We start from the raw sequence: 25,370 nt of genomic DNA, 5'->3' as shown, positions 1-25,370 counted from the left end.
AGAAATCAAGAGAAATAAAAGGTTTTAACACCCTTGCTTGGGCCAACCCCTTCCTCCCAACCTCAGTCTTTCTCCTCAAGCAACCTATGCTTTTGACAATTGCTGCAATGATGATGCACACTGGAACCACAAGGCCAACAGCTGTCCCATAATTTTGGAACCAACAGATGAGGGCACTTTCCCTTGTGTGTTCTATAGTCAAAGAAGGCAGGAATCAAATAGGCTAATCCCAAAGCCTGCAGATCTAGCAACATACTGGAGCAACTGAGGTTGCAATGTGAGGTTGTCTTCCAGAAAGTAGGCAGTCTTAAAGAGTCTTCCCATTTGGAGATGTTGGCAACCTTCAGTCTCGAAAGACTATACAGACAGAGAAACTGAGGAGAGTGTCAGAGGCTCCAACATGTGGCCCTATTTGAACTACTAGGGCTACATGTTGGAGTAACTCCCATGGCAGGTTCCCAAGAACCCACTCAGGATTCAGTCAGACTGCCATTAGTGCTTCTTGATAGGAAGCTTCCCATTCAGACTGGGGCTTGTCTGGGCAAGGACAGTCTTCACTAGGAAGGGCCAGATCAAAATTCTCCAAGAACTTCCAGCAAAAACTTCAGAATGGTTATTAGAGTGAAAAGGGGGCTGAAACTGCTTAACACCCTCGCCCCTGGTCTTTGTTCTCTGCTTCTAGTGTTTTGTGGTGCCAGCTGCAGAAATTTCTCTTAGTGGCTGCCAATTACCAGCACTTTCCCATGATCCCTTCTGTGTGATGGCACATCATGGCAGAGCGTTGTCCAGATGAGAGTTATGGGGGGGAAATGGCAGCTTCCAAGAGAAGTGCTGCTGTTGTTCCATGTGGGAAGTCTCACACCTCTCCCAAGTTCACCTCCCCATATTTCCAAAATCTCCCCTTTTCACCCTCTGCTAACGGGGCCTCAAAAATGGGGGGGAGGGTGAGATTTTGTCTTAGTTGCACAAAACACTATCATTGGCCCTGCACTTATGCAGGAGGCGCTGAGGTTTCAGTGTGCAACAATCCCTTGCCTGCAGAGAGGGAGTCAAAGAAGTGTCCGTCCCCTCCTCTCCTCCTGCCACTGCCCTGTTGCACTTGGACTGGAGATGGGGGCAGGCAGTACCTTGTCTTCATTGCTGATGTTTCGAGTGGAAGTCCTCCAAGTGATGGAGGGGGTGGGGTCCCCAGAAGCCTCGCAGGTCAGAGTGACCTGGTCATCCAGCTCCATTGCAGTGTTGTTCTCCACATAGGTGATTTTGGGCTTTGCTGAAGAATGGGGATGAACAAAGACAAGGGTTTATTTAGATTGTGTTGAAAACATAGATTATCCTGAGTGATTATTCTGTACAAACACCAACAAAATTACTCCATTCCTATTTGTTTCAGCTAGAGATGGGCAAAGCCTCCTCTGCTTGCCTCAGATTACCAGAGTTTGAGTTCTTCTCATCCCAAAATCAGGAAAGACTTGGATCATTTCTGACTTCAGAAAATGCCCCCCTCTCCAACACCAAAAGCCCTTCTTGGCCAGCCCTGAGTTTGCTGAAACATGCTACCCCCTTGCCCTTTATTTATCTGTGCTGTTGACACAGGGAGAAAAGATGGGGGTTTTCTTCCAGATCAGAATGACAGGAAGAAAAGTTTTGATACTCTTGGTGTTCCCAACAGGCATTGCAATGGAAAAACAGGTGCCCCCCCCCAGCAGCCAACAGTCACCATCTTTATGTCCCAGAATGCCCCTCAACAATGCATTGATGCCCAATGCATAAACATGAAGTAACGTTACAAGGGGGAGACCCTGAAGGAAACAAACAATGACAGGCACCTGCCAGCAATGAAGAAGAGCATGACCACCACATCAAAAAGCAGCATCAAAAAGCTCAGGCTACTGTTGCTCCCCTTTCCCCCTCCCCCCAAATCCAGTTGAAAGTTCTTGACTCAGTCATATTTCAGAGTCCCGTTGAGCCAAAGGAGATATTCTCTGCTCTAATGAAGAGATTTTCCTGCCCCTCAGCTTCTGCGAATATATAGGCTGTACCCATTAAACAATTAGAAACTTAAGTTATATGTGAGCTGACATGCTAAGGTGACAGGAAACCATGGCGAGGACATTTTGACTTCTACGTATCCTTGAGCTACCAATGGACAATCAATTCCAGCTCGTGGCTTTCTGATCTGAGCTGAGGGAGACCAGCCTGGAAAGAGCCCAGGTTCACCAAGGCCAGACTTACCAAAGACTTTGAGGTGGATGATGGCATCATGCTCGCCAGCCTTATTCTCAGCAATGCAGACATACTCTGCTTCGTCGTTCTTTTCCACCTTGTGAATGGTCAGCTCTGAGCCATCATAACTAAAGCCGTATTTTTCTTCATCCTCCCCTCGCTCTATTGATTCGCCGTCCCTGTGGGACAAAGAGGTTGGTTGTTTCAAGCTCAGCAACTTTACAGTGGGCCAGCTTTTGGGGGGGAGGGTAATATGCAAAGCTACTCCTATAAAAGGCCATGAAAGGAGTGTGCAGGCTCTTAAGGCTTCTTGGCTCAAGTCTCCTAGCACCCCAATAACAAATCACAATCTTGACTGTTGCATGTCTTACTTTGTCCAGCTGATTGTTGGCTCTGGGAAGCCATCAGCGTCACACACCAAGGTGACAGACGGGCTGAGATTTGCCGTGGCATTCACAGTGCCCTGCCTAGAGCGGACAGTAGGAGGCACTGAAAGAAAAAGAAATGGGAAAAAATAGATGTGATTCCCAATGGAAGAAACAGTGACAGAAGTGCAGTGCAACATGGATGCCAGGCATGGCCTTGGCTGAGCAGCAGAGCATCAGTTTGGCAAATAGCATGTTTGCTGCAATTCCTGGCAGCATCCCTAGTTCAAAGGATCAGGTTGTGGACTGTGTCTGAGACCTTGGAAAGTGTATAGTAGCCAGAACAGACAACGTTGGACTAGCTGGAAGAACCTGCAAGTCTGAGGGTGAGGACTCGTCTCTAAAAACAACCATTAAAGAAAGAACAACAAAACTGTCAACTCCTGTTCTGGAGAGAGGAAGGGAGCACTCTTCATCCTCATTCAGTGAGCTGAATTGTCGTCTTTGTCTTTTCTTCCTCCTCCAAGGAGAGGCTCCCCCTTTCCAGACCAGAACTTCCCAAAGGTAGAACACACTCTCTTAAATCTTCCATCAACCAACCAGAAGAATGGCCAAATGTCGGAAAGATCAAAATACTGCAAACACCACAACTGAAAAATCCATGGTGGGTACATCAGATGACAGAGACTGGAAATGTAGAAGCACTGCCCATGAGAGAATGACAACAGGAATGCAAACCCAGGAAGCTCTTCCTAGTATGCCCACATGTAGCCTCTCATTTGTAAGACCAAGTCTGGGAAGACTGTGAGCAGACTGAGCCCCCTCCACGGAGGAGACAATTCAGCTAGCTCATCCTGCCTCCTATAACATGGAATCATCATCAGGAAGGCCTCCCATTTGTATATGACAGAACTCAAAATTCTGTGTTAGGGAGGTTACAACAATAAAGCTACTTGCCAATTATGTACAAACAAAAAAGCCCAAGCATGTGGAAATGAAGAAATCTGTGCAAAATGCAGCTCTCTATCGTTATTTTATACTTAAAAGGGAAAGTGTAGGTTCCGAACATTGAATTCATTGAATGTGATAGATAAGACTAAGAACAAAAGTGTTTTTGTTCAAATTGCACTTCCTAAAAAGGGGGAGTTAATTGATTTGAATTAAACTAGTGGGCATTCAGGTTCCTGTGGGCAGAGACAGCTTTGAACAACACACTGCCAAGTCAATCCAATTTCCATTTTTGTGACAGATCCCTCTGTTCTCTGATCTGTCCTTAAAACAAATGTGAGTAGGGATGTGTTTGGAGAAGGGGAACCCAATTAAAAGCATAAGCATCTTTGTTTAAATATTCTTACTAGTGTTGTCATCACACACAACGAGAAGGTACAAAAACCAACTTAAGGCTCTCTTATGATGGTGACCTCACCATCTTTTCCTGCTTTTCCTCACCCCTCTTCCTCTCTTGTCCAAAGGACGGACTGAAGATATTCTAGAAGGAGGAGGAGGCAGCAGTGGGGTCTGTTTCTCACACCATAATTGCTTGTCAACATCTTGTAAACACCAAATCGATTTCACAAGTCTTCACACCTCTTCTGCACAGAAATACAAATCCCAACAAGACCTGTGGATCAACTTGAAACAGTGCTTCCTCCTGTGCCTCTAGTCTCTGTTAATGCTGGAGGTCCAAACCAACTTTATCCTCTGATTTGTTTCCAACTTGTGGGGGGGGGGGAGTGAAACCAGATGTCAACATCCCAAGGTTTTTGACTCAAAACCTTCTTTTCCCCCTTCCTTTGTATTAGTTCTGGCAGATGAGCTTTGCTGGGATCCATCCAGACAATAAAGTCAGTGGGATGAAAAGAACACTAGTTAGTTACCATCAGAGCTAATCATCTAGTGTATATATTTCAACAGAAGGAGGTAGGGCAGAAACAAAATCCCTCCATGTTTTGCTTCCCCATTGCTACGAGTAGATATCAAAATGGGAGGAGGATTTTGAGGATTTTAAAGGATGTGGGGATCAAATGCATGGTGGGGGAATTTTATGGCCAGCATCAGTGCACCTTTCTTCACCTCTGCTCTTTCAGTTCTGGGGAAGGGACTGTAGGAACCAAAAAAATGGGGCCACTTTCTCAAGGGTAAATTAGATTTCACAACAACCTGACCTAAGATATTTAGCCAAGGGGCACAACTGAGCGTACCTCTCTGGATCTTGCAACATCAGACAAAGCAGTTCTGGCAGTCCCATCCACATCAGGTCTGTTCGAGGAGGGGGGGAAGAACCCTGACAATATTTCCCTAATCTAAACTTCCACCCCCACCTCCCATTTCTCCACTGAAGAAAACACAGCAGGACAATCAGCAGCTCTGAAGAGATACTTAGATCGGAGAAAAAAGTGCTGGGGGAAGGGCAAATGCCCCCACACAGTTCAGGGACTCCTAACTAGTTTGAATAAAATTAGAAAAAGTGGAAAATGTGACCACGGGTTGTGTCTGTTTCATGCACTGTTGTCTTGAAACTCCAAAAAATTCCTTGTTTGTACAGAGAATGTAATATAAAGATAATAACCTCTAAATCTTGATTGTACAAATAAAGCCATCCATGTTACTTACCATTGACAATCACACGAATGTCTCTGAAGTCAACCTCTCCACGAGCCAGGATCCGCCCTTCACAGCGGTACATACCCTCATCTGTTTTCTTTATGCCTTTTATTTGTAGATAATTGTTAGACAGTACAACAAACCGCACTAAAAGAAAAAGAATGGAGAAGTTAATGGCCGCCACAAGCTGACCTTTATCAGATCATCTCAGCACCTGAGCTTAATGGAACAGACTTGCTCTCTGTTGCCCTAATAAAAATCATTTTTGGTACCAGAAGGCTCAATTCAACCAAACCAACTGCAAGCTTAACAAGCAGAGTAGCAGTAGGCTACTTCAGAATGCTAGATACAGGGGAGTGGCACCAGGATGCAGGTCTAGATGGGCCTTTGGCCTGATCCAGCAGGGCTCTTCTTATGTTCTAAGTTCAGTCTTGGTGGTGTGGGGATATAATAGGCTGTGCACAAGTATACATGGAGAAGTGCCAGGGAAGGATGTAACACTTTTATCTGGCTCCAGAGCTCTAAGGTGCACACTGTCAAACTTGGAGCTGTCCAAGGTCCTGGTGACAGCTCTTCTGGCCAAAGGATAGCTACCACTTGTTAGATCCTCTACAGTTGGGACAAGAACCCCAATTTGAATTTAAAAAGATCCCCTATTCCCTCTTAGGAGGACTTTTTTCAGGATCACACCCTTGCTCCCACTTACCATCCTTTTTCAGGACCACATCCCTGCCCATGTGTTTCCACATAATGGTGGGAGGCAGCGAGGAGACCACGTCACACACAATAACTGCATCCTCCCCTTCTTTGAACTCCTGGGGGCTGGGAGTATTCCTGAAGGTCAGTTTCTCTGGAAAGAAGCCACAGGAAAAGGTGGAGAGTTAGTTTCAACTGAACAGGCAATGCATACTGTGCATAGGAACTGGGTGAGCAGTACAAAAAACGGGGGCAGACTTCTTTCTCTCTGAATTGCACCATCTCAAGTTCTGCAATTCAGACTATAGCATTCCTTGTGCAGACAGCAAGGACAATGAAAGACATGCTTACAGAGCAAAGAACTCCAGAAGTGTCATGCCTATGAGCCACAGGTTTTGCTTCCAGGAGAAGACAAAACCCCCAGGGTGACTCATCTCTATCATAAGATTCAAGTAAGTTTGATAGCTAGACTGCAACAAGCAGCGCCAGCTCTAGAAACTGAATGAAACTATTAAAATATTTATACACTGATTTTTAAACCATATGGATCCACAAGGTGGCTAATGACAAGATAAAACTGTGACATAGAATTGAGCAGCAATAAAACAAGATAACATACTGAAAAGTTACTGCTAGGACTGTCACCCAATTGAAGACACTTTAGCCAACTAACCAAACTGTAACTGATTGAGTATGCCTAAAATAACACATGGCCAAAAAAATCCTTTCAAAGAAACAAAAGCATACATCGTTCTTTTTAGATAGTTTGTGTATACAGCACAGCAGATGCCATCTTTAAAGAGACATTCCTCCAAGTGCGAGAGTGTCAGCAGAATGCCTCATCTAAGACAGCACCATGGTTTATAAACCACGGTATAAAAATAATTAATTTTTGAAAAAAAGTGTTGCCTGATCAGTCATGAAGCACTTTTTAGTCCATTAAAGACATTTAAACTGAATGATTTGATTAAAGATTTCAAGCCTAGTTACAACACAAAGGACTCAATCCTTCCAACTTTCCAGCACCTATGCAGAAGAAATGCAGCCCTGAGATAGTGGAACAAATGTTCCCATACCTTGATGAGGCCTCTGTGACTGCCCCACCATCACCAGAGGATGCAGCACAGGTTGCATTGGCACAGCTGCATCAGCCCTGGATACTTGGATAGGACTGGACTCAAAACATGTTGTGGTTACAGCCTGCAAAACATGCAGTGTGATAGTCAAGAGTTCTCTCATGCTGCCTCCTGTGCAAAAAGAGAATGGCAGACTTCACAAGTCGTGAGCTCCTTTGCCAGTCTTGGGGCACATAAAATGTCCAATCTCACTGCCCCAGCCATGGCAATCAGGACGACACCCTAGCCTGAAGGTCTGAAATTCACTGATGTTCAATTCAAACCTCAGAGTTTGGATGTCTAAATGTAAAGAGTCAGGATTGAGTTCTTGACCAAAACATCAACTTCAAGGGTAGTTCTGATAGAATAACAGAGTATGACACACACAACCCACAAAGTCAGCATTCTCTCTCCTAATAGCTTCTTCTTGAGAAAATTTTCCCCAAAAAGGGCAGATCCTCTTTGCTTTCATTTCCCCAACCTAACAATCCACAACAGAGCACAGATGACATCTTACGGAAGATCTGTACGTTGAGTGTGGCCTCAACTTCCCCTTCCTCACTGGAGACAACACACTTGTAGATGCCGGCATCATCTATGTTGACATTGTATATGGTGAGAGTCGAGGAGTCTTCTGTCCGCACCACCGAGATGTGTTGTTGGTTTGTTGTCAGCTTCTCACCACTGGGAGCAAACCAGAAGATGTCTTTGGATTTGGCATCACCGGTCACTAGAAACAAAAGAAGCAAAAAGTTCAGGCAAAATTCAGGCATTTTCTCTTTTTCGAGAACCAATTCCGGAACTTGGCAACTTGGGGCCCAGGTGGTATCTGAAAAATGTTCAAAAGGTTGGGAGAAAATGGGGAGGGGGAGATGTTCTGACAACAGTTCTGACAATGCTTTGAGTGAAGTCTACTCAGATGCACCATGCAAATGATAAAGAGAGAGGGAGGGATCAACAGTTTCACCCCAAACATGAGGAACGGCCAAGGTGGGCAGCTGTCACTCACCTTGGCACAAGAAGAATTTGGACTCTCCAACAGGAACCTCCACCTTGTTTGGAGCAATGTTCACCTGAAGAGAGGCTGCAAATAAACAAACAAACAAACAAATGATGTGAGAATCAGTGTGAGAAAGAGAGAAGCAATGTAATATTACAGTCTACATATCTAGCAACAGGCTCATTCTAGTGCCAGGGGCAACAAGACTTGCCAAGCTGTACTTTCGGTTTGTGTGGAACATGGATTTGGCTATGCAACCAATGCATTATCATTAAGCTTTTTAGATGGCTGCTTGTTTTTTAACTGCCCCATTAGAGTACCTGCACTTAGAAATCATAGTCTATCCTTGGCACTTGTGCTACATCCCACTCTGAACAACAGGAATAACATGTTTTCTGCACTGCATTTTCACAAGCGTGCCATCAACTTTCTCCCATCTATTTACTCCTCACTCTACCACATAGGCTCAAGATGGTTTACAACACCCTTACCGAAATCACACTCATCACAGTATCCAATGGGCTCACAATCAAAATCAGTGGCCTTTAATTAATTATATATGTCTAGGCATTTTTTCAAGGTGGCTAACACAATTAACCACAAACTGACATAACTAAAATAAAACATGCACAAATTCAGCATTAGAACAGAGAAAGATGCAGGCAGATTTGACAACACATACAGCTTGGGTACATGGGTCCTAAACAGAGAGTTGTTTTTAACCAGGGGTATAGAACTTAAGAGTAGCCACCAGGTGCATGGTGCTGGGGAAGGTGTTGTGGAGTGAGGACACCAGAGCAGGTCCAGATCTTCGTCACCACCCATCTTGCCTCAGAGGGCCAGTGTACCCAAAGAATCACCTCCTTGGATGACCTTAAAGAACAGGTCAATTAACATGGAAGCAAGCAGCACTTTGCATTGCCACAAAACTCTCTGGTTCCCCTCCAATCCCAGTTTGGTAAAGGAAGGCCCTCAGTTGCTCAGCTTTTGGGAAAGAGAGTCAGAGATGCACTTTGGTTGCACAACCCAAAGATTATACGCAGCATGTTCACACCCTCTCTCTTTCAAACTCTGCTCACCTAATCAGGTTTGCCCTGTTCTTAGCTGTCCATTCTGTCACCAGACATTGCAGTTGCAAAGTCTCCTTGCTGGGTCAGGGCTGTGACAACAACAGTGCCATAAGGAATCTGGTGGAGCTTGGCTGACTATACTGGAATATGGAGGAATCCACATGTGTGCTTTTGCATGTGGGGAGTCAGGCCAGATAGCATGTGACTCTTGTGAACCACTTTTCTATCCTTCCACACAATGCTGTACTTGTTCAGAGATAACCCTGTCCCCAGTTAGTTCCTTATAATTAATATAGGAACAGCTAGCTTCCAACCAGCTCTCTCTCCGGTGTACTCCCCCTTTGAATGTCTTTTCATTCCTGTTCTTTCACTGTCTTTCCTCTTCCAATAAGTGCAGGTTGCCCTTTTAGTCCACTTTATTTCAGTGTAATCTAATTTTGCTCACCCATATTACTTTAACATAATTCACTCCTGGGCAGAGTAGCAGGACCACACATAATAATATCATGTGAAAGGGTTATTAGATTCATTGTAGTGAGACCACAATAGGCCAAGAACAAAGAGACCTGGCATCATCCTTCCATTAATCTTTGTGGCACCCTTGCTTGGACACTGAGCAATGCTATGGGGTAGGCATAAGTGCACAGACACAGGAAAGCTAGACAGAGGTGATCAGGTATCCAAGCTGGTAGGTGGGTGGCAATAGATGACTAGCCCTAGATAACAGGTGTATGGGGATTAGCTTTTGGAGAGCTTCCAGGCCCTGCTCCCCTCTGCCTACACTTATTTCCTTTAGGAAAAAGATCTGTAGCTCATTGGAAGAGTATTTTTTGTATGCGGAAAGTCCTAAGTTTAATCCCTGGCAGCATTTTCAGGTAGGGTTGAGAAAGACCCCAGTTTGAAACCAGGGAACGTCACTGGCAGCCTGTGTAGGCAATGCTGGGATGAGGGACAAGATCTGACTCAGTAGAAGGCGCTTCATGTTTATTCCTCAAATCTCACTAGAATATAAAGTCAAGCTTAAGGGCGGCAGTTACATAATGGTTTGTCCTTCACCTGAGAAGGAGACATGCTGTGCTTGAAACATGGCCCAACCTTATCATGTCAGGGTACACGTTCTCGCTTTGCATCCACCTGACTGGGAATCTTTTTGCTTCGTGCTATAAAATATATTCCCTCCAACACTTTCTCTCTCCCCTGGATGCCAGAATCTCTGAGTATTGCAGCCTTCTGTGATAAGTAATGAGCCATTAGGGAAGACATAATTGGATCCTGGCTCCCTTCCATGGACAAGCTTGTCAGAGCTTCCTGGCCTAACAAGTTCAGGTCAAAGAAGGATTTCAAAAGGTTTGACCTAATGCGTGCGATTTCTAAATTGCAGCCATTAGTTGGAGGGAAAATAATCACTAGATAGGACAACTGCTCCATCCCACATTGCCCGAGCATTTCTCATTTCCTGTACTGTAAATGCTTAATTTGTTAAAACCTTTTAGTGGTTCAGGGCTGCAGAACTGGCTGCTTTCTTTAGAGGTCATCAGCTTGCAGGGCTATTTGTTTCAATCCACAACCCAAACCCAGATATCTGTTTATATATATTTTTAAAAAATATGTGCCATCTTTCTTCTCAAAAGACCACAGCATGTAACAAGCCAAGGATACGTCCCCTGGTGGAAACATTCCTAGATCAAAGGCCTGCCAGAAGAGAGCAGTCTTAACTAACCTTCTGAAAATGGGCAGGGATTTAGTCAGACATGTCCCAACGGTTGCCCACAAACCTCAAATCCAAAGGCAGTGGGAAGTGATGCAGGGCCTTCTCTGATGACCTCACTGTGTTAAATCTTGGTTTGCTTTTAATAACAAGTGTGCCCAGATTAGTGAAACAGAAAGCCTTGCAGGTGGGTGGATGCAGCTCTGCCTAATCAGTAAATGAGCACAGGGTGAGCGGCATATACTGCAGCAATAGCTTTTGCCCCCTGACCTAGCTGTGCTGGAATATGCACAGGGCAGGGGATGGAATCTGAGATGCTGCCCTCTGCATACCCATGAACTTCTGAAGAGGGCTACATATGTTTACCCTACAGATTTTTCAAGGACATCTGCTCTTGCACATGGAGTCTCCATTTACATGTCATGGGGGATAATGGCCACTGATAAGCAGTCTGTTTCTCCAAGAATTTGTCTAATCTACTTTAGAGACGTCTAAGCTGGTGGCCATCATCACACCTTATCACAGTGAATTCCATAAGTTAGTTACAGGTTGTGTAAAGGATACTTCCTTTTGGTCCAATTCCACAAGAATAACATGTACAACTCTTAACAGTGCAGAAGGGCAAATACTTCTAGGTTCCTTCTGCTCAAAAGGCAGGCAGGTCAGGTTGGGATGTGCATCCAAAAATTCAAATTGCTTTTCTCCAAAGTGCTGACAAGAAGGAATCTGCCTCCTTTACACCTGATTTACTTTCTCCCAGAAGCGCATCACAGCTGCCTCTGCTTGCTCCTATAAATAAGCTGTTGCTGTCAGAGGCACTGATCCAGCCTTTAAAACTGTCATTGTCTGACTTGAAAGCCACTGATGACCTCACTGTGTTAAACCTTGGTTTTCTTTTAATTACCAATTAATTAATTAATTAATTAAGCAGTGACAGGGCGACAGCAGAATGGACTATGCAGCTGGGTCAGCCACAGTGATGAATGAGGGGCAAAGCAAAGGCACTGGGCCTCGCTGACAGTGGCCCTGCTGCTCTGGGCAGCAGCATGGTGCCACTGTTTTGCCCACAAGTCTCCTAGGAAACAACCCGTGATCAAATAGAATTGTTAGCAGGACCAAAATGGAAGCCACCAATTGCTTAGAGGAGCAGCACCATCACCACTAGGGCAGGAGAACCATCAGGAAATTGGTGTAGTTGGAAAAAGGGAAATGGGAGGGTGGTTGGGAGCAACTTTAGGCTCAATTAGTATTATTGATTAATAATAAAAATATTATTATTATTAATATTAATATTCATGTTAACATTCAACTTTGAGGAGCCTATTTTTGAAGGTCCCTGAGGGAAGCACAAGGTCCTGTAAAGGTCCTGTAAAGCAGGAGGTCTGGTCTAGAGGGTAGAGCCTCCGTCTGCCTGAAGATAACATCCACAAGGTCGCCAGTTCGAGGCCACCGGCACCGTGCGACCTTGGAGCAGCTGACAAGCTGAAGCCGAGCAATTCCATCTGTTCTGAGCGTGGGAGGATGGAGGCCAGAATGTGAAGCCGGATCGGAATGAAACACCTTGAATGTAGTCGTTCTTGAAAGAAAGAACCTTCTTTGAAATTTTAAAATCCCTATTTAATAAGGGATTTAATAAAGCCTGCCTATGTAAACCGCCTTGAATAAAGTCTTGAATAAAGACCAAGAAAGGCGGTATATAAATACCTGTTGTTATTATTATTATTATTATTATTATTATTATTATTATTATTAAAGTTGCCACACTGCCAAAAGACAATACCCAGAAGGCACATTCAGTGTGGCCTACATGAAGGTATCAAAACTCAGCAAAACAGCCGCAACTCTGATAACCTGTTCATTTTCCCCCCTCTAATATTTATTTAGAGTAGACCTTTTAAATGCAATCCATAAAGAAGCAAAAGGTTATCATTCAAGCATGGAGAGATTTGGTTGCACATTCTAGCTAAGAAGCAGGCAGTAGTTTTTTGTTTTTAATTTAGAATATGTAACCAATCTTCCCTCAATACGGTCAATACACACCCCTTGCTTCGGCATCTCAGCTGTGCCAAGGGGAAAATAAACATTTGTGGAAAGGTTCTCCTGCCAGAGACCAACAGGCATATACACACTGAAGACAACCTGGAAGTGACCTCTGCCTCAACTGCCCAGCGAGCCCATTCATTTGCTGGAAACTCCTCCCTGTTTGAAGGAGTAGGCTCCCAGAAGGCCACTTGGCAGGCCTTTCCCATTCTTCTTCCAATCACATTTGTCCAACTTTTGCTATCCATATTAATTCATTAGAGATTCAATTTCCCAATTCATAAAATCAGCCTTTGCATTTGGAAGACATCTCCTGGGAAATGGATGGCTTTTGCAATCCGAAGTGACTCAGCTGTGGCATGGCATGAAAAGGACTTCAACTGGCTCTGAAAAGGCTGCAGCAACCACACTGAAAAAGCCATTTCTCAAATGCACAGTGCAATCTTTAAAAAGCAAACAACAAAAAAATACCCCCCCCCCCTACCAAAAAGTGAACAAGACTTAGGAGTGAGGTCTCTCACACCAGTTCAAAACCAAGAAGTTGTGACACTGCACCATTTTAACCATTCAGAATGGTGCAAATGAGCTGCTTGCACCATACAAAGTTGCACCATGCAAGACTTGGCACAAATCAGAGCTGAGTAGGCAGGTGAAATGGGAGGGGAACTGCCAAAACTAAGTACGTTCCTATCCATATTAAATGGGACCCAGAACCTCCAGAATATTCATGGAGCGCTAAAAACACCAAAGTAGACAATTAATAAAGACCCCACAGCAACACAGAGAGTCTGAACTCAGACAGTCAGGATCAAAAGAAGGAATGGAACCACAGTATTCTGCCTTACTCAGACCCCACTTGAAATACGATTCTGGGCAACACAGTCTAAGAGGGATAATGACAAACTGGAGCAGATCCAGAGGAGGGCAACCTGGATGGTTAGGGGGCTGCAGTCCATGTCCAATGAAGCCAAGTTGAAGGATTTGGGCATGTTTAATTCGAGAAGAGATGGTTACAAGGGAACATATCTATTTATAAATATCTGAGGGCCGCCATGTGAAAGATGGAGGAATGGAACAGACAGGTATGCTACCACTAAGCTCGGTCCCCTTTCCTAGTTCTTTTGCTTTAGAACTGGGTGGAAAGTTCAGAGATCCAGATTCCCTCATCTCTGCTGAGGGAATTTCCTCTATCTCCATTTGTTTAACCACTAATCTCTTGTTCAAAGCTAATGCTGCGTCTCATCACCTTCCCTGGGGAAAATCACTAAATGCAGTTCGGTTTCCTTTTAAATATTTGCTAATGCAACCTCTTAGCACACATATGCATGGGGGAAAAATGCTGCCCACAGAAGTCAAAGTTGAGGAAACAGGTTTGTGTTTGCAACATAAAACGCAGAGGCTTTGGGCAATTCTGCGCATCCTGAAGGTAGCATCTGCTCATCAGTTTAGAAAAATGCATGTCCACTAGGTTGTTCACACTGAACAGCTACATTTCCAGGGACAAACGTTTGGATTCAGAATGTTGGCCTCCTCCATTACGCTTCACACCCACCACATTTGCAAGTCAAAATAAAGCAGTAAGTAGAAATTATTCATTTATAACAGGCAAGTAAACAGAACACAGTGATTTAGGGCAAGGCTAGACAACATTACAAGGTGCTGGTGTGACATTTCTAGAGACCTGAGCAACAAAGCCCTTGAAGATTTCACAAATGAAACCAAAAATACAGGATCCTGGTGTTGGGACATCTTCCTTACTTCTTGCCCGGGTAGGCCATACATAGGCAGTTGATGGGCACAAAGATCTAGGAGCCTCCTAAACCTGTCCTCCATGGTAACATTCTGGAGCAGAATATGTGACCACATTGCAGGTCAGTGACAGGTTTTGGTCCCAAAGCTAAGACAAGATGAGAGCAACCCACAAGGCAGAATGCCTGTACTAGCTTGAAGACAGGAATATCATACAGAAGCCCAATCTACCCCTCCAAGTCAGTAGGCTAAAGCCCTACTTGGCCAGCACTGACCCATGCCCACTTTGCTATATTTAGGCAGGAGGTGTGGTTTGAAGATGGAGCTGTCACATCACCTGAAAAAGCTAAGCACGAACAGCTTGGGTCTCATTGGATGGGTGACCAGGAGCTGCTGGCTAGAAACAAAGGGAAGTGGAGGAATCAAGCGGCAGGAAATGGATAACATCCTAAGAACCAGCCTGAGGTGTATTTGGCAGCTGCCTGTGGAAGCTTGGAAAGCTCAACAGCTATGCAGTCAGGATGACAGCTGTGCTATGAAGAGAAACATCTGGAGAAATGGAGGATTCTATGAGTTCCCCTTACAGAGTAACACTTGCAAAAACCCAATTTGGAAAAAAAAAGGGTTTATGGTCAGCCTGCCTACGGAAACCACCTTGGGTCTTCGAGATTCAAGATTCTGTGAATAAGGTGGTATACAAATACTGAACTGAATGAATGAATGAATATTCTACTAAAGCCAGTAACTGCCGGACTGCATGGAGAAAAGCCACCCTGGCTTGAGTAGACTTCCTGGCTTCTCTTTAATCTCCTTCACTGTAATAATTAATGGGGGCACATAAACTGGATTTTTAAGCAGGTAACATGGAACTCCAAACTCAGAGAGAAGGACAGATTGGAAGAATTCTGGGTGCATCTCTAGATTGTGCTTCCCTCAGAGTAACAAGTCATGAAAGCAGCGGACATCCCAACAGATCAGTTGCACCATTTTCACTCCAGGAAAATCAAGAGAACACGGCTTGTGGTCAGTTGAGTGTGGTTATCCTGGTGTTCTATGCAGCTTCTTCCACACATCACCAAAAAAGCTCAAAAAATCCACAGGTGTGATGCTGATTCTGGGTCAATTTTGCCACAACTAAAAGTAATTCTCAACCACAGCTGGACATTTCTTAGAGAAAAACAGAGCAGGCACTTGCCAGCTGCTTGACTTGTTTTGTTAACAAAACCAAGTTGGTAATCAGTGGACAAAATTGCATTCCCTGTTTGTGGATACAACCACAGCAGGAGTCGAGCGAAACGGCCATCTCCTTCCTCAAGAACGCGGTGAGTGAACTGAAGTAGAGGTAATTTTCCAGTCTCTTCTTTTGTTCACGGACAAACAATTGTCTTTGTCACACAGACACAACTCAGCTCTTGGTACAACAGCTACCTTAGCCGACCTTGTTTGCTGCAGCAGCTGAATGTCTAGACAAACAAGGGGGGAGGAGAAAGGAGAAAGTCCTTATTTAATCAGCTGAGATCAGAAGCAATGCAGATCTTGCCACACCTCTTATCATGGGCACCAGAAGGTCATTTTATTGTGTGATGTCCTGGATAAGTTAAAAGTGTTAAAATAACACTTATTTTTTTCTCAGACCAATTTAGAGAAAGCACTTTGCATCTTAAATTACTCAATCTGTCCCTACTCCCTCCTCCAGCTAATCTCTGCCCCGATTTGAAAGGGCAAGGAAGACAAGTTAATGGGTTTATATCAAAACAGAATCAGAGCTAAACCAGGGAGGGGGGGACGAGGAGAAAACCCCGGTGCCTTGTTAATTCTCACTGCCTCGTTACCATTAGCAGGTCCTCTTGCTCAGCCTGGCTGGGTTACCTCCTGAAGCACATACAAGAGGCTTAAATTCTCAAGCTGTTTAAAAAGGATCACTTTGCAAGGTAATCCTTCAGTAACACACAATATCGCCAAGCGTCCCAGTGACCCAGCTAGAGACTCTGAGCCCGCCCTCAATGGTCTTCTACCCAGTGCTCAGTCAACCTGGGCATGGGCTGAACAATGTCAGACTGAAGCTTGGGAAATCACCTGAGCATATGGCCTTCTGCATGCACAGAAAACTCAGTGCTGGAAAGAATGGTTCTTCCTTATCAGACATAATTGGATCCATAAGAACATAAGAACATAAGAACATAAGAACAGCCCCACTGGATCAGGCCATAGGCCCATCTAGTCCAGCTTCCTGGATCTCACAGCGGCCCACCAAATGCCCCAGGGAGCACACCAGATAACAAGAGACCTCATCCAGGTGCCCTCCCCTACATCTGGCATTCTGACTTAACCCATTCCTAAAATCAGGAGGTTGCGCATACTCATCATGGCTTGTACCCCATAATGGATTTTTCCTCCAGAAACTCGTCCAATCCCCTTTTAAAGGCGTCTAGGCTAGACGCCAGCACCACATCCTGTAGCAAGGAGTTCCACAGACCGACCACGCGCTGAGTAAAGAAATATTTTCTTTTGTCTGTCCTAACCCGCCCAACACTCAATTTTAGTGGATGTCCCCTGGTTCTGGTATTATGTGAGAGTGTAAAGAGCATCTCCCTATCCACTCTGTCCATCCCCTGCATAATTTTGTATGTCTCAATCATGTCCCCCCTCAAGCGTCTCTTTTCTAGGCTGAAGAGGCCCAAACTCCGTAGCCTTTCCTCATAAGGAAGGTGCCCCAGCCCCGTAATCATCTTAGTCGCTCTCTTTTGCACCTTTTCCATTTCCACTATGTCTTTTTTGAGATGCGGCAACCAGAACTGGACACAATACTCCAGGTGTGGCCTTACCATAGATTTGTACAACGGCATTATAATACTAGCCGTTTTGTTCTCAATACCCTTCCTAATGATCCCAAGCATAGAATTGGCCTTCTTCACTGCCGCCGCACATTGGGTCGACACTTTCATCGACCTGTCCACCACCACCTCAAGATCTCTCTCCTGATCTGTCACAGACAGCTCAGAACCCATCAGCCTATATCTAAAGTTTTGATTTTTTGCCCCAATGTGCATGACTTTACACTTACTGACATTGAAGCGCATCTGCCATTTTGCTGCCCATTCTGCCAGTCTGGAGAGATCCTTCTGGAGCTCCTCACAATCACTACTGGTCTTTACCACTCGGAAAAGTTTGGTGTCGTCTGCAAACTTAGCCACTTCACTGCTCAACCCTGTCTCCAGGTCATTTATGAAGAGGTTGAAAAGCACCGGTCCCAGGACAGATCCTTGGGGCACACCGCTTTTCACCTCTCTCCATTGTGAAAATTGCCCATTGACACCCACTCTCTGCTTCCTGGCCTCCAACCAGTTCTCAATCCACGAGAGGACCTGTCCTCTAATTCCCTGACTGTGGAGTTTTTTCAGTAGCCTTTGGTGAGGGACCGTGTCAAATGCCTTCTGAAAGTCCAGATATATAATGTCCACGGGTTCTCCCGCAACCACATGCCTGTTGACCTTTTCAAAGAATTCTATAAGGTTGGTGAGGCAAGACTTACCCTTACAGAAGCCATGCTGACTCTCCCTCAGCAAGGCCTGTTCGTCTATGTGTTTTGAGATCCTATCTTTGATGAGGCATTCCACCATCTTACCTGGTATGGATGTTAGGCTGACCGGCCTATAGTTTCCGGGGTCCCCCCTCTTTCCCTTTTTAAAAATAGGCGTGACATTTGCTATCCTCCAATCTTCTGGCACCATGGCCGTTTTGAGGGACAAGTTGCATACCTTAGTCAAGAGGTCTGCAACTTCATTCTTCAATTCCTTAATAACCCTTGGGTGGATGCCATCAGGGCCCGGTGACTTATTGATCTTTAATTTATCAATGAGGTCTGAAACATCTTCTCTTTTAACCTCTATCTGACTTAACTCCTCGGTCAGGAGGGGCCGTTCGGGCAGCGGTATCTGCCCGAGGTCTTCTGCCGTGAAGACAGATGCAAAGAACTCATTTAATTTCTCTGCCATCTCTAAGTCTCCTTTTATCTCCCCTTTCCCTCCCTCACCATCCAGAGGGCCAACCGCTTCTCTGGCGGGTTTCCTGCTTCTAACATATTTGAAGAAGCTTTTATTGTTCCCCTTAATGTTGCTGGCCATGTGTTCCTCATAGTCTCGCTTGGCCTCCCATATCACCTTCTTACATTTCTTTTGCCACAGTTTATGTTCCTTTTTATTCTCCTCATTAGGGCAAGACTTCCATTTACGTCTGGCCAGACTTCCAGTGCCCGTCTGGCCTCTGCTGTTAAGCCAATTTATGTGACTGAGCACCAACTCCTTGAGCAACTCTTGCCCAACTCTAAACTAGCTCTCCTGAACTGGGCACTCATCTCCCGGTAACATAAGCAGATCAAAAGGCCAACAAGTCCTCTGCAAGTCTATGAGTCACTAAGAAACAGCATACACTGCAGGTGCACCTGCACCTGAGGCCTGCTCTGCTTTCACTCAAAATCTTTGGTGTGTCAGAAGCCAAGAAAAAAATATGCACTGACATCAACAGGTCAGATATTACCCTAATGACCCCAAATAAAACATCCCTACTTGGAGAACAGGAGGAAGAAAAATCAATGGCAGTTGCACTTCCAAGACCATTTTGCCTGTTTCAACAACTCATCTAATGTGTCTCTGATTTTCTGACACTTACCCAGCTCTTGAAAATGGCCCATTTCAGTACAATAACTTTACCCCAAATGGAAGAATTTTTTTCAGCTTTCTACTTATGTCATCATTAGTGAGACTTGCACTTCTTATTCCAAACCATTTCTTTAATTCTGCCATTTAAAGACCTTGGAATGTCCCCTATGTTCGTCTTTCCTTTTCTCCCAGAAGTAACAATTTAACTAAATTAATGTGTTCTTTTGTTTTTAACTTTTTACCTTTCTTAAGAAAGATGACCTCTTGAAGACTGGAAATTTTCACTTTAATACATATCAAAATCTTTGAGGTGTCTTTCAAAAAATGCCAGAAAGGGTCATGCCATCCAGGTAGTTACAGACTAGGGAGGAGCAAAGATGGCCCCATTTCTACAGCTGGCCTGCATTCAGCAGCACATGTGTCACTTCTTCTTTAAAGATTAGTATGTCTCCTTGGTCCATTTTATCTCCTCCCTTAGGAGGAATTCACAAAAAAATTGAGTGGAGTGTTGGGGTGGCCCAGTCATTAATTACCAGTCTAGCTAGTGGGGGGAGGGCATCAAGTGCTACTGGAACATGACAAGAGACCACAGGTCAGTAATAGCATGCCTGTCATGCAGAACTTCAAACCCTAGTATCTTCAGTAAGAGTCAGGTGACAGATGAGAGGGACAGGACTCAGTTAGATGGCCCTATAATTTCCCTCACTATAAAGCAGTTTCATAGGTGAAGAGGGCCCTTGCTCAGTATCAGAACATGTGCCTTCCATTCACAGGGTCTCTGCTTCAGCTCCTGGGGAGCAAAAAGGTTGAGTCCCCTTTCCTGAAAAAAATGCCACAAGTAAGTGTACAATTCTACGCATGTCTACTCAGAATGGATTCCCACTGAATTCAGTAGAGCTTACTCCCAAAAAAGTGAGTATAGGATTGCAGCCTTAGAACCCAATCCAAATTATATCTACACAGAATCAAGTCCCACTGAGTTCAGTGTATATAGGGCTGCAGCTTTAGTCTTTTCCTTTGTGCCTCCTCACCTTACTTGTTAATGTCCTGCTGTGAACATGCTACTGTGTATGTTCATAAATCATTGGCTTTTAGCACATTGGTCAATTGCCCAATAAGATCCAAGCCTGGGTGTAAGGCGGGCTATGTATCTGAAGTGACAGTTTTTTTTAAAGTGTATGACACCACCCTCATTCACACACATTTTGGAAATAAAGGAGTGTATAACCAGACAGTCCACAGTCCTTGAAGGTGCATTATGAAAAGGCACAGAACTAGGCTAGCCAGGCCACAGAACATTTCCCCACAAGAGAGCTGTCTCATCTCCATCTGTTATCCATGAGACTGACAGTGTCACCTGAACTTCTTTCTCCTTATTTCTCCCAGGAGACATAACCTAGTAACATGCAGGCTTTTGCTTGGATCTGAACAGCTCAAGAGTCCCAACACCCAGCAAAAGAGTGCATCCAATACTCCTCTGCAGCTTGATACAGTAAAGAAATGTCAGAAGAAGTGATAGAGGCATGCCTGCTCATGACTTACATCTCATGGAGAAACCACTTGGAGAAGTTCCAAGCAAACTTCAAAACCACTGTCTTAGGATAACCACTCAATCATAATTTTGATTGCATAAAGCATGAATGGCCAAATTCTGTGGACCACACTATTCCCCAAACATCATCAGGGAGTCAAGGGCTGGTCATCTTCATAACAAAGCCAACATCATCTGGTTTAAGGTCGTGGTTATGCAGCCATGAACATTTCTGTCAAATTTTTGCAACACTGGAGGGGTTCAAGGGCAAACCATCACACTTTCACAGTTTTAGGGTTTGAAGGGAAACTTATCAGTAATGGCAGCGCTGTGGGTAGCAGTGGTCCAGTCCCTCAGATCACTATTTGTTCCCTGGAACACATCAGACTATATTTCATGCTGCAGCATAAGTAACCAACGCATTGCGGGATAAAACCTGGTAGCCAGCAGGAGTTGGCCACTGGGGTGGAAGAGCCGCATTGCAAGAGCTGCAGCTGCTATCATTCACAGAGGCGGCTGTGCTTTCAATTTCTTAAAAAGAATCATGTTCACTGCTACCACACCTCCACAACTTTGTCAAATATTTTGTGATGTTTTCTGCGAAACTTGCTTTCTCATTTTCACCACTTTCCAAAGGGGCAGCAAAAACTGGGGGGAAAGGGAGATTCCTCCCAGTCTAAAATATTTATACATAATACTACTTTGTGGACTCTCTACCCTCCCTGTTTGTCACCATCCAGTACATCGTTCTCCTCTCCCCCCCCAGGCAAGAACGATGCAGCCATGACTTGGATCAGAATCCTCCCACCTACTTCCTCCCTAAAGCCAGTCATAACACAAATGGGGGGGGGGAGCACAAGTCAATTAATAGGTCTCCAGTTGGTTGTTCCTGGTGTAAACTAGTCCAACAACCATCTTACCTAAAAGGTTTGCATTTCACAAGGCTCAGATCATACATGTGATGCTGTAACATTTCATTTGCAGCAATGATCTACATTCCAATCTTCCTTTTACTCTCACCAGAAGCTGCTCTGCTCTGCAACACATGCCCCAGGAGCATGGAAATAAGAGCTAAAGATTCAGTCCTGGGAGGGGGGGGGGAAAGGCCCTTCCCTGATTCCAAGTCATTCGCTTTACTTTGAATTATTAATGCTAACCTACACCAGAGATTTCCCACCAGGGAGAGCTCAGCCTTAATTGTTCTACCAATAAAGGCAGATTTGAAATGGTCTACCAAAACAGCATCTGGGGTGAACAGGTCTGTCAGAGAGGGGCCCTGTGGTCCACAGGTAAGCTCTCACTGCAACACCACTAGGCATAAGAGCTCTCACTAAAACATTTCTGTCCTGGATTTTAATCATTAGCTTATCACTAACAATATTTACCTCCTAGTAGTGTGCTTAAGAGAGGGGTTCTTCTGATTTCCTCTCTTACTTTGTGGAGGCAAACTCCAGATTCTGCAATTCCAGGGGCTCTTGTAGCAACTGGCTATGACAGTGCCTGTTTTCAATGCACAGAGGAGGTGCTTACTTTATACAGGTACTTGAATTACAGAATAGCTGTACTCTGGTGCAACTCCTTTTGCTCTCTATGGGCTGTGGGCAGGAGAGGGCAGTAGTGACCTGAGCCCAGTATGTGGTGTGCCCCAACTCATTTCAAAATGCAACCTTCACCCACTGAAATCCCACTAGTTTAGAAGAGAGGAAAGAAGCTTTGCTGATCCTGTCTTTACTCTGACATTATATGTTTACAACCCAAGTGATCCGGGGAAGGGCTGTTCTCCTTTCTCTGACAAGACAGGCACTGCAGGATACATCAGGTTCAGTTAATAAACAACCAACAGAATGTGTGTGGAGGGGAGCATGTTCCTAACAGACTGAAGGCACACAATCAGTAGGGTTCATGCGGACCAAGAGTACTCAGAATGCGAACACACACTGATGGGGGCTCCTTTTGCTTCATCCCACAGAAATGACGTTTGGTTGGAAGCACTACTCCAAAGGAGCAATGGAAAGGCCCCAGTGCTCCTAATTCATAAAAGCAAACTTGACTGCACAAGAACATGCTGATCCAAGGTCAACCACTAGAGGGTGCAGCAAGACCATACCATGGCATGATTTCTTACCTATCAGACCTGGACTCCTTTGTCCAGCTCCCTGGATGCATCAGCCTGGTGGAGGTTTCAGCCAAGATTTCCAGGCATGCAGACCGAAATGCAAGGCAGGAGCATCAGACCTGCCACCCCTGGGCACACAAAACCTGTTGCAAACTACCTGTGGTTTAACTGCTGATTTTCACATCTCCTGCCAATCAATTGTTCGCTATACAAATGCTCTCAGTCTGCCAGCGTATGACAGCACATACACATACATCCATGCTTCTTTTTTTTTTTTTATAGGAAGGGGCAATGGCAGAAGATAGAAAGCTCCCTGCGACAGCCTGCCATCTTACTTATTCAGACTGTTCTTGTAGTGCCAGAACAGGTTGTCCAGACAACAGCAGAATCCCCCTTCCCCATGCGTAGGCACAACTGCTTGTTATGCATCGGTGCCAGTTCCAAGTCTGTAGCAGACTGAAAAGATTAAGCTGCTTTGCAAGAACAGTAACAAGGGAACGATTCGCTCCTCCAAGCACAGGCTAGGAAGTCGAGATAAAGAACGAGGTCTGACAGAATAGATGTTCTGTGGATTTTCAAAGGGCAGATCATATTATTACCTCCTCTGCAGACAGAATCAGTGTCTCTCCCTCTACGCTCTTCCCCAGCTGACATATAGGGCACCAGCTGAATCTCTGTGTCACACAGTAGTGTGACCAAGTTAAGGAACACACACATCCCTGGCAGGTTTTGGTGACACTGCGTCTTTCATCGTTCAGACAGGGTTTCATTTAGACCCAGAATGAGTTCTCGAGCACTGTGTGCATTCCAAGACAAGTTACACTTGCAACACAGTGAGATAAGAATGGGCAGCCCAATCCTAGTGCCAGTGCTGTGGCCGCAGTACCAGCATTGGGTAAAGTGCTTTTCAACACCCTGGGAGTAAGAGGCACCAGTGGGAAAGTCTGCACTGTCCCATGGGCACTGCATCTCGCCTCAGCTGCTGAGGCAGTTAAGTGCTGTGCCAGGTGGCAGGGAGAGGGCATTCCAGAGGCAGGGAGGGGTGTTTAAGGGCAGGGGTGGGCAGGGAGGGGGTGAGTCAGACCCAGGATGGTGGAGACAGCAGAGCAGGCCTCCACCACATCCTAACCTCTGTCCCAGGCCTGAAAGCCCTGAATGGGGTTATACGTTCTATGCAGTGGTGCAGACCCAAGCAACCTCACTGAGTTACTCATTGGGGCTTGACACAGAGTAAGGGACCAAATTTTCCCTTGCCCCGAGGAGACCTCATGACTGCACAAATTCAGCACTGCTGTGCCAGTCTCGGATAGGATTGGGCCATAAGTGAGAGAATTCTGAGGCTGAACCATCTACAACTGGAGGAGGAAGGCCACATTTCTGAATGTCCCCCAACTTGCACACAAATTGGTGACAAGTCCGTCCAGCAAGCCTGCATCGTCAAAGAAAACACTAAGGAAAAAGACACAGGAGCTCCTGCTGCCAGGGTTTGACTGCAGTACTGGGAACCAGTTCCTGATACAAGTTTCTTGTGCAGTTCCTTTGAACTCCATGGAGTTCCTTGGAGTTACGCTGATGTTGGTTCTGTGATTTCTCAAGTTCTGCAAGTATCACTGGACTTGATGCAAGACACCAGCACTATATTCTTGTCAGCATAGAAGGCCAAAATCCTCAGCACACCAGCACATTTTTTTAAAACAGAGGACTGCAATGCATGAGCACAATGGGTGTTCAGAGGGGATTTAAAAAAAACAACATATTTCTGCAGTGGATGCATCATTTATCCCACTGCGACATCCTGATGATGACAACAGCCCAATTACCCCTGGGCATGCTGCCCTCCATGAACCAATTCTTTAATAAGAAAGCTAATTTAGTCCCATCTCAAGAGAATGTGGCAGAAACTTTTCCTTTTGAGGTTTGCTGACTCTAGAAATACATTTTTAGCACAAGCAGAGAATGAAAGGCTGCAAGCATCCAACGGGGTCATTCCAACCCACTAACATTCCAGTGGTCTGCCGCAGACGGAACCAGTTAAGCCAACACACAGAAACTGGGGTCTGATTTGCAGAGGCATCACAATGAATGGCTAAACCTGTCCCACCAGATAGTTGTTCTGCACACCCTCACTTGGTGTTCCTCCAAGCTGTGCATGGCATCTCCTCACACAGTCTTTTCAAGAGGGGTTCACGCAGGACAAGTGCCTGGTGAATTCTGCCCATCGACTGCTCTTTTCCCCCTCTTGGTTCAGTCTGGAGCTACTAAGAAAGAGAGAAAGCAATCATTTCCCTCATCTGTCATCTAATGTGTTTGCTACAGTTCTCCACACAAGGCAAACACAGCACATTTTATAACAGAAGCAATATATTACAAGAAGTCACAACAAAAAAGCACTCAACCACAGTAGTCCTGGGCAGGGAACGATTAGGAGAGGGGGGGTGCTCCTCCCCACATGAGGTGGCTACTTCACTGATGTGGATTTTTCAGGATAACTTGGA

At 45.1% G+C, this 25,370-nt stretch overlaps 1 protein-coding gene across 7 annotated transcripts in view; it reads right to left on the bottom strand.

Annotated features, from left to right (window-relative positions):
• The window catches only part of NCAM1 (neural cell adhesion molecule 1), a 205,021-nt gene that overhangs the window by 51,406 nt on the left and 128,245 nt on the right, over positions 1-25,370 (bottom strand). For all 7 annotated transcript variants that reach the window (XM_066639448.1, XM_066639442.1, XM_066639444.1 and 4 more), the window contains 7 exons: positions 8,013-8,087; positions 7,521-7,733; positions 5,899-6,042; positions 5,202-5,339; positions 2,595-2,712; positions 2,233-2,402; positions 1,128-1,270 (listed from right to left, as the gene is read on the bottom strand). In XM_066639448.1, coding sequence (XP_066495545.1) covers positions 1,128-1,270; positions 2,233-2,402; positions 2,595-2,712; positions 5,202-5,339; positions 5,899-6,042; positions 7,521-7,733; positions 8,013-8,087 — 1,001 coding nt within the window. The remainder of the gene's footprint in view (positions 1-1,127; positions 1,271-2,232; positions 2,403-2,594; positions 2,713-5,201; positions 5,340-5,898; positions 6,043-7,520; positions 7,734-8,012; positions 8,088-25,370) is intronic.

This window comes from Tiliqua scincoides, chromosome 11, assembly GCF_035046505.1.
Source record: "Tiliqua scincoides isolate rTilSci1 chromosome 11, rTilSci1.hap2, whole genome shotgun sequence".
NCBI lineage: Eukaryota > Metazoa > Chordata > Lepidosauria > Squamata > Scincidae > Tiliqua > Tiliqua scincoides.
The sequence above is the reverse complement of the archived record's forward strand: the minus strand, read 5'-3'. Positions and strand labels throughout refer to the sequence as shown.